The sequence below is a fragment of the Crassostrea angulata genome, chromosome 3 (assembly GCF_025612915.1).
Source record: "Crassostrea angulata isolate pt1a10 chromosome 3, ASM2561291v2, whole genome shotgun sequence".
Lineage (NCBI taxonomy): Eukaryota > Metazoa > Mollusca > Bivalvia > Ostreida > Ostreidae > Magallana > Magallana angulata.
The window spans coordinates 22338780-22348955 of NC_069113.1; the positions used below are offsets into that span (position 1 = coordinate 22338780).

A 10176-nucleotide genomic window follows, 5' to 3' on the forward strand; every position below is an offset into this window, starting at 1 on the left:
CTTTTCTGATCACCTGTTGTCCGTCGTCCGTCCGTCTGTAAACTTTTCACATTTTTGACTTCTTCTCTAGAACCACTGGGTCAAATTTAACCAAACTTGTTACAAAGCATCCTTATGGATAGGGGATTCTAAATTGTTAAAATTAAGGGCACAACCCTATTCAAAAGGGAGATAATTTCGAAACTGTAAAAATTGGTTGGCTGTCTTAAAAAATCTTCTTCTTAAGAACCACTGCACCAGATATGCCAATATTTACACCAAAGCTTGTATATATAGTGGAGATTCTAAATTGTAAAAATCGCGATCCCCAGGTCAATACTAGGGTCCCAAGAGGGGTTCAAAGTTTAATAAAAAAGAGAAAATTAACATAGAAATAAATGGGGGAAAATGTTTTTGAAAATGTATTCTCAAGGACTACAGTGCTTAAATTAGTGAAATTAATATACAAGAACCCTAAGATAGTGTAGATTCTTAACTGTGAAAACCGTGATCCCCGGACTAATATTACGTACGGCTCCAAAAGATGTTCAAAGTTTAACATAGACTTATATAATGGGAATATGTTTTGAAACTCTTCTTTTAGAAGCTTTTAATGATTGAAATTCAAAACAGGTGCCAATATCATCTTTCAATTATTAACGAATATTTTTCAATTTTTTCAGTGAAATGGGATTTTTTTTTTTTTACTGCAAATGGGTATTTTAGATGCTTAAATTCAGTTTCATTTGATGTGTAAAATAACTATGAATAAAAACATGCCAAAGATAAAACAAATTCTTCTTTTTATGTATTGTTTAATATATGGAAAAATCTTGAAATATATTAGTTTTACAATATTTATTAAGAGTTCACTTCATAATAAACCATTTCGAAATAAAATGATACAAGAACTATTGTTCAAGTGAGCGATTTGTTACCCATGGGCCTCTTGTTTTTATTTCCTTCTGATTTTGATACAAATTGCTTCCACAATTTTTTCACTAATAGAATGATTTTTGTGGTAAGCCCGGTTAGGACCCTTCGTAGACCTAGGTCTAAAAAGCGAAAAAAGTGAACAAATTCATGTCATTCTTAAAAAGAAATCCTCTCTTCTTCTGAGCATAATAGTGCCTAAAGGGGCATGGTCACGATTATGGTCAAAAATTATTTTTCCGATTTTAACATTTACAATGAATCAAAAAGGCATTTTTAATAGGCAACCGAAAGTTGAGTCTCATTTGTTGAGTTATAAGCGAGTTACAGAGCTTGAAATTATTCGCTATGTAAACAAAGCGTTTGTTTACATTTTGAACGTTGAAGTAAAAATTTCAGTTTTAAACCTAAAACGAATGTGTTAAACGTTAGGAACTGTATATCTTTGCTTAAGATAAATAAAAAGATAGACAAATAAGCTGGAAAAAGATTTTTTACTGGTATATGTAAACAAAAACAGGTCACGAGCCTTGTTTACATGACAAAGAATTGTGAGCCCTGTATCTTGCTTATAACTCTACTAATGACCGTCAAATTTAATTTGACCATTAGAAATGCATTTCTAAAGCACTGTAAATAATAATCTCTCTCTCTCTCTCTCTCATGCTTTTAATGTCGGCAAAGCATCAGAGAGCGACCAAATTTTGTAAGCGGCTATAAACAAAAAATATGTCTGTCTATAGTAGAAGTTAAAAAGTTCAACAGTTGCTGCCTTGAATTTTTCAACAAGCATTATATATTCAATCCCCGTTTCTTCATCGCGCAGCAAAGTAGTTCATGGAAATTCATGCGCATTGTATGTGTCCAAAATGCATAGTAATGTTTTAAAAACACGTTATTAATAAGAAAACTAAAAAAGATAGACAATTCATTCAAAATTTAAAAAAAAGAAACAAAATGCTAACACTTTGACAAAACGTGGCTCTTTGTGTGACTATTTTGTATAGCGGAAGCTTTACCTTGACGCTGTTTGGTTTTATGTTTATTTGTGCTATTTATAGTAACATTGGCAATTTGCCTGCCTATAGCCAGGACTCTGCTTTCAGCAGAGCCCGGCTAAAAACATAAAAATAAAATTTGACTAAAATCGTGACCATGCCCCTTTAATGATTTTTAGTTAAATAAACAAATCATGGCCCCAGAATGTATTGTCAGGTGCTAGGGGTAGCCTTTTTTCTTACTTTGAAAAATCTTCTTGAATAATGGGCCAATTAACAGACAACAAACAAAACATGACAACATAAGAAAGAATTTTGAGCTCTGTATCTCGATTACACTTGACAACTAAGGTTAACATTTTAACTTAACATCATAAATACCTAAGTTATGCATTTTAAACGTTAAAGATGAAAAGAAAAAAATGAAAAAAAGTCTATTAGGGATTCACAAGATTATTAAAGATAACCGGAGGTATCTTCAGATACAATTAGTGGTAGTGATACATTTTTTTGGAGTAATTACAGCTACTAACATAGGAATGATTGTTCATTATCAATGAAATCAGTATACATTAATGCGAATTATAGGTGTTGCGGCACGAAGAATTTCAATGCAAGATTAACATCGCTAAAACTGCTTAATGCTTTAAACAAGTCATTTTCAGATAACATCCACGTTCAGATTAAACAACCTGTTTTGCTATTCAGGTATCTTTAAAGGGTATGAATAACAGGTTCATACCTGAAACGCACTTTAAGTATGCACAGGCGACATCAGTAATTTGTTATAAAGGAATTGCGTGACATATTTGTACCGTGAAATATTGTATTTATAGGCTTTAAGGACACATGTTATGGCTACACATTTTAATGAGATTTAGTTTGAATTTCAAATCTTGATAGGTAAGGAGGAATGCAATTTTGAAATCTTGCTATCTTTTCAACTGACCTGCTTATATTAATATGTATATTGTACATCTGAATTATCTCGATTCCAAATAGCCGCATACCTGTTGACTTATAATCATTACTGATCTAGAGGGGGTGAGGGGGTCTTTATTGATTTCTTAATTTAATTCCCGAAAATAGATTTTGGATCCCTGAAAAGCAACAGGTATCTAGTACCACTTTTTCACGCAGCAAACAGCTGTACATAGAGACAATTGAATTATAATGGAATTGACACCCCACCCCTTCCTATTCCCTCCCCAGGAGAGAGAGAGAGAGAGGGGGGAGAGAAAGAGAATGTGAGGAAGGAGCCAGAGCGAGCTGCTAGATAGAGATAATTATTCATTCTACTACGAAGCATCTGCAGGCTGACTGCACAAATAGGATAATTATAAGGAAGGATACAAAATAATAAATAAATTAATAATTAATAAAAAAAAAAGAAATCTTCTTGAGCAATCATTTTCCTTTATCAGTTTATTTTGCATTACGGTGGGATTCTAAAATTGTCGTTCCTATGTAAAGTTATGCACCACACTCAGGTTACCGTTTCTAGGTAATTGTGCACCACTTGAATTTTAAGTAAAATTCACGTGAAATTTGTGTGAAAATAGCACTCACACAAATTGCACGTCAATTATCTTGTAGGACCATAACACGACGATTAAACGAAGAAGGATATAAAGTTAACGTTATGTTATTTCAATGAAAACAATATCTCAAATTAATTCTGAAAGAAAAAGCGTTTTTGCATACCGAATTTACATTAGACAGTGTCAAATTATTTGTACTCAATTAAATTTAGTGATGAAACGACAGGAAATTGAGGCCTTAGTGCCTTTGGTGTTTGCGGTAACGGGGAGACAACATGTCGTCCCTCTGTTATGTTTTGGGAATGCATTACTTTCTATGGAGTTGGAACTTTGATGATGAAAATGAGCAGCGATATTAGCGTTTTAAACGACTGTTTGGGGCCAGTAGTTTTTACTAAATTTCAGAAATCGCCACTGGGTTTTCTTGAAAAGTAATGCTCCATGCCAGGTGGCCACCAGGTCGATTGAATAGCATAGAAACACTTCCTTGGCCTCCATAAAGCCCCGATTTTAAAGGACATTGTCACAATTTCGGTCAAATTTTATTTTATTGTTTACAATGCTTTAGTAGACTAAGAGCATTTCTAATCATTATGATCGACCAAAATTTGAGAGTTGGTCATAGAGTTATAAGCAAGAAACATAGCTAAATTCTTTGTTTCGTAAACAAGGCTTGAGCCATTTTTTTGTTTACATTGGTTCAATATACCGATAAAGGTTCTTTTTCAAGCTGATTGTTTTCTATCCGTATATTCGTTTTCAACACATAAATAAACAGTTCCTAGCGTTTGTCACATTCATTTTAGGTCTGGACGTGGAATTTTCTATTCAACATCTTATATCTCAACAAAAACAAGACCAGAGCCTTGTTTAAGTATTAAGCCTTCGGATTTCTGAGCTCTGTATCTCGCTACATGTAATTACTAGCCGACTATCACACAAATTTTGGTTGACAATGCCTCACGGAAGCATTAATTGTACGATCTAAAACCTGAAAAATAAATGTTGACAAACATGGTTCTCAAATATAATAGGAAATGTGTGGGAAGTGCTGAAAGCTCGCGTGCATGGGAAGAATGCGAGAAACGACCTGATGCACTTGGAGTAGGCTCACTTTGGTGTGTATATACGCAGCCATTACCAGATTTTACCGATGAGAATTAATATTCCGACGGTGTTGCGTTCTCGAAGACATAATAACAAAGTTTTGAAGAAGAAAGGTTATTTATTTAATTTTCATTAAAAACTCAAACAATATTATCAATATTTTCACATAAACATTTTTTTACGTAATGTCGGCCATTTTCCGAACTCATTTATGGCACGCAACTTTACCTACGTGACAAAATTCGGTTTATTTCCCAAATTTTATAACTCTGTAACCTTCTGTCTCTGCAGCGATTTAAACCTTTTATTTGCCTCAGCTGTTCGCTTAAACATCGTTATCAACATATCTACAAGAATAATTGTATCAACCGTCGATCGTCAACACAATCAACATTCAAACCATCGTTTCACGGACAGACCAACTACAGATCTGTAGGAAGATTGAGGCAGTCATAACCAATAGCAATTATTTCTTTTTAATAATTAAAAAAAAGGTGTAGCTTATATTACTTATACTAGGTTGACCGCAAAATAACATCATAAAATTATCTGTGAAGTCGGTGCAATTAAGACAAAATTAAAGCCGATTCATGATCATTCCTGATTTGATAGATTGTCCTTAATTAAAAATTGTACTTGTTAAAAATTTTTATATGCGTGTTGAGTGTAACAGGCTTGGGTTTATTGAAGTACATTTATATTATATTCATTATAGTAAGGATAATGGCTTAAGTATGTTGTTATTAATGAAAAATGTGTCAGACTGATAATCAATTGATCTAATCTCAAAAGTGATACTTTCTACAGTTAAAAAATAATAGTAAAGTAAAATACACATCGTAAAATAAGCTATCAGGGATTTCACAGATTCACGTGAATTTCACGTGAGGCACAATTGGCTGTGAGGCCCCTGGGATCACTACATTTACTACAATTTTATCAAAAATGGTCGAATAGTCCACCCATTGAATCTCTTTGTCTTCGGCTAGAAAAAGTAAAAAAATAAGATATTTCTTTAAATTTTTATTTTTTAATACAATTCAGAAATGAATCACAATTGTTATGTTAAGGACGACGGACCTAATTCAAGATTTCGCACCTCTGCGCAAAAATCCGCGCATATGCTTTGAATATGACTGTCGTAATTACGTACATCAGAATAAGAGAAAATAATAAAATTTTCATTCCACTAAACATAAATTGTGATGCAGAAATATTTTTAGTGGAGAAAAATAAAGAAAAAAAAATAAGTCCGAATTTTCTCTGTTTGCGACAAGTCCGTTATATTTCTAATGGGTTCTAGTAATCAAGTAATACAAAATGATCATTCAGTCAAAAACGACTCGATGCCACCTTTAGCGTTTTTGTTTTGAAGACAATCGAATGTACGATCCCCATTATAGTATATATTTGTTAACGCCAACGAATGCAGTGTATCTTCCGGAGTACTACTGCGGTTGTATACAGTCTCCGTTTGTCCGCATTCTGATCTGTGCATTGCAACAACCATTGTGTTGGTTTTTAATGCTTCACCTAAAAATAAACATATTTTAAAAGATAACTCGGATATTACAACATTGCATAACGTGTAACAGTAGTAACCATTGCTTATTAAAAATAGAGAAGAAATGAATGGTCAACAGAATTTTACCATCTATTTTCAACTTGTATAGGACATATTGGACATCCTCAGGAATTCGACTAACAACATCACACAGCAATAAAAATTTGCTACCATAATCCCAGCTGTTTAACCAGATGACTTCAAAGTTCATGTTATTCTCAGCGAAGAACTTGAATGCATTTTTGTAGTGCCCTTCTTCACATAGACACAGCACCGGAACTAAAAATTTTAAGAAAGTCATGTTTTGACAATTTTAAATTAGAGCTGCATATTTTCAATTTCATGCAATGATATGATCACATAACAAGTCATAATGCTGATAATTCTATCAGCATAACAATGCCAAAATCCTTTAAATAAATTGATTTAAAGTAGAATAACGTACTTTTTTCTTATAAATTTGATCCCGTGAAGCTAATTACAATTATAAAAGCTTTACCTTTTTTTCTAATTTTTCTTCGCATTCTTTTAATCCATATTCTCCAGCATGCCCATGCCACTAAAATTGTTTTCATTTTTCTCAATTTATAATAAACATATATTTACTTATGCAGAATTGACAGCCTTCAAAACATTTCAAGTTTATTCAACTTACAAACAGGAGAGCAACTGACAAAATTACTTGAGTGTATGAGTTACTAATTGTTTTAAAATTATGGTATTTAACATTAAATTTTCTTATATAAATGTTTAAAGAATAGGTAGGGAAAGGGTTCAAAAATCGAAAAAAGACATATGAATCAATGACATATGGATTAACAAAAGGATGTCTGCTTAGTTACACCATTATTTGATGCATTGAAGGTTTTGAAAAAGATTTGTGTTTTTGTTTTTGGGGTATTTGTTGTTGTTATTTTTTTTATTTTTTATTTTTACACTGAGCCAAAGTTTTAAATGTTCTAAGTGTTCACCAAAATGTTTTTACCTTATGAATAAGCAGATTTGCCGTTGGGGTTACTGATTTCCACCTAACTCTAGATCTCAAGTGGTTAAGAAATATATTACGATTTTGAATTTCGGTTGCGACCAATTGCAAAGACTTTGACCTTTGCTAAATATCACGAACACTTCCGGTTTGGTTGAATTTCGATCAGAGCCTTTGGATTGTTTTAGGTTCATCATAGGTAGCGCTCTGATTTACCGTCCGGTTGGGAAATAATTTTGGTTACATGACATAAAGCGTTTAGCATATATGCTTATCGCTTAAAAAATGAGTACACCAAATAAATTTCATATTCAATTTTGTTTATATTTTCACAGATTGTAGTTATTAGTTTCGAAAAGTAGAAGGTTGTTATAGAAAAAAGAGTTGTTTCGTTTTGCCGAATTGAAACTTTACCTTCAACCTACATATATAAATGCTTCTAAATGTAGAAAAAACAACCATAAGGACGTTGGACGTTTTTTCTAAAGCATTTCCTTTAAACAATCTACATATATAGCATAACCAAATTCCACAACAAAATGTTGGGGTGTATGGCTTCATTCGGCGCTTCAGTGTATTTAATATGATATTTCTGCACTGAAAATGCAGAGCACATAAATCGCTTTTCCCTCTATATTTTTTTTATCAGAATGAACCATGGCATCAAATACAAATTTATACTATTTAAAATAAATAGAATTAAAAATATCATAAAGAAAAAATGTAACAATTTCTTCACCTGATTCAATTTGATATTTTGACCTTTATGCACTGATAAAGCGCTGTAATTTTTATTCATTAACGATTCAACATTCAATAAAATTATTTAAAAGTCTTTTTTCTCAAAATATGGTAGACTTGTCACAAAAATCATATAAATTCAGAAAATACAACCAAAAGTAGGGGTCTATTAAATAAAAGTTTAGATATGGTAATAAGCTGATTTTAGGCGAAAAATTGAAATTCATATTCCCTTTGCTTTTATGAAATATAAGTAAAATTTGCCAATATGTGTCGATAAAACAAATTTTAAAAAATTCTAAAAAATATGTATTTCGTAACAAAATGAAGAAATTTAATTCTCAAACTATCTGGAAATGTTGGTTTGCACTGAAAAAAGGAAGCTAAAATGACGGTACTATAAAACAACTGAGTTATGAAAAATGTCCATTTTTTTCTTAAAAACCTTCCGCCACAAAATATAGTCTCTTACTAAACCCTGCAAATATGTAATTTTTCCGTTGCTATTTTATATAATATATTTTAACATATGAATGTATGAGAAGGTTCAATATAGAATGCCTAATTTCCAGAATAGAGACGACCCAAAATGGTTACCAAAAACAGAGGAACGAACCTCTTTAATACAGGTAACTCTCGATAGCTCGAAGTCCATGGGACCAAGGAAAAACTTCGAGGTTTCAAGAGTTCGAGTTTTCAAGAGTTCGGAATTTTCCGGGTTGACTGACGGGTTTTAAAATTAGTATAAGCGGATGTAATGATGAAGCCATTTATTTAGTTCTAAACTTTCGCACGTGTTTAAACAACGTTTTCTTTTCAGTAAAATATACAGTACTGGATGTTTTTAAAACTAAATACAAACACCTATTGAATAAATTCATGATAGTTATTTATTTCATGCATCATACTAGTATTAAGACCAGATTGCTTAATACACATGATACAACTGGACTGCAAGACGATCGACATGTCATAAATGTGATAACCGAGTATCACACGATCGACATGTCATAAATGTGATAACCGAGTATCACTCATTGTTCCTACTGTACGGGTCCTTCACCAGCTGTAAGAAGTTGTTCAGCAATAATCATTATTATGACAATGATGCTGATAAGCTTAATTTTTACAGTTTTATAATTCTAAATTTTGACCATGTTTCGTCTCAATTTAATTAATTTCTCATTTTCATTGCATCTCCAAATTATTGTAAAACGGTTCATTATAAATTAGGTATTGGTATAGTCCATTATCAAACAATTATCACCTTGCAGGACAAGTGTCGTCTGAATAAACAACTCGTGACACGTCGAACTCATCGAACGCCTGGAGCCATTTAAATGGCCAAGTAGGTGTTAATTAGGTATAGCGCTTGGAGATACACAGCGACTTCGAGGTATCGAGAGTAAGAAACTATATAATATGAACAACGGGACTGCAGTTTGACTTCGAGAGATCAAGAGTTCGAGAAATCAAGAGTAAATTTGCTTAGTTATATAGGGAAAAAAATCGGGACCCTAGACTCACTTCGAGCGATCAAGAACTTCGAAGTTCGAGCCATTGAGACTTACCTGTATAAACAACAGAAACTCAAAACATTCAAATTGATATATTTTATAAATTTTGTTTTTTATGCCTGTAATGAAACATTATTAAATTACATGATGCATCTGCAAATAAATGGTTTATGAATGCAGTGACACTTATTTGAATATGAATTGCATTGCACTGTATTGAATAAACCACTAAACAGAATCAAATACATAATTAATTTGTTATAGTTTGAATTAAAATATTTATCAATCAAATTCTTACCAGGGACAAGGACAAACGTAACGACAGCTACTTTTGTAACATTTACGTTGAATCCAAAAACGCTTATCGAACAGCTTAACATTTCTACTTGACTGAAATAAAAAAAAGCCAAAATCAATTTAAGATGTATTTTTTTTAAACCTTTTCACAATGGGTGAACGAGCAGAAGCTCTCTCATACGTTGCACGAGCTCTTGCATTCGTTGCGTGCGTTTTTATATTAGTGCTCGCATCAGGTCTCCACAAACTAGCGGCACATGCACACTATTCAGACGCGACCGAATGCGATCCAAATTATTGCAGTGCAACGCACGAATATTAGTACGAACGTTTTACAACGTTTTGTGTACTAGCAAGAGTGATGCACGATTTTTAAAGGTCGCAAAATGAATCGCAGTTGTTAACACGCGTATTTTGCGACCATGAGACTGTTGCTCAACATGTCGCATGTTATCTTGCAACTTTTTACTATCATTGCATGTCTTATCAGTAATTGGCCATGCTTTGCCACTAG

At 32.6% G+C, this 10176-nt stretch overlaps 1 protein-coding gene across 1 annotated transcript; it reads right to left on the reverse strand.

Annotated features, from left to right (window-relative positions):
* Positions 1 to 5643: 5643 nt before the first annotated feature.
* On the reverse strand, positions 5644 to 9750 carry LOC128176106 (uncharacterized). Its single transcript, XM_052842179.1, has 4 exons — positions 9664 to 9750; positions 6622 to 6681; positions 6210 to 6401; positions 5644 to 6091 (listed from the first exon to the last, which is right to left on the reverse strand). Exons 1-4 carry the CDS (start codon positions 9743 to 9745, stop codon positions 5883 to 5885), a joined length of 543 nt encoding a protein of 180 aa, XP_052698139.1. The 5' UTR covers positions 9746 to 9750; the 3' UTR covers positions 5644 to 5882.
* Between the last annotated feature and the right edge of the window lie 426 nt (positions 9751 to 10176).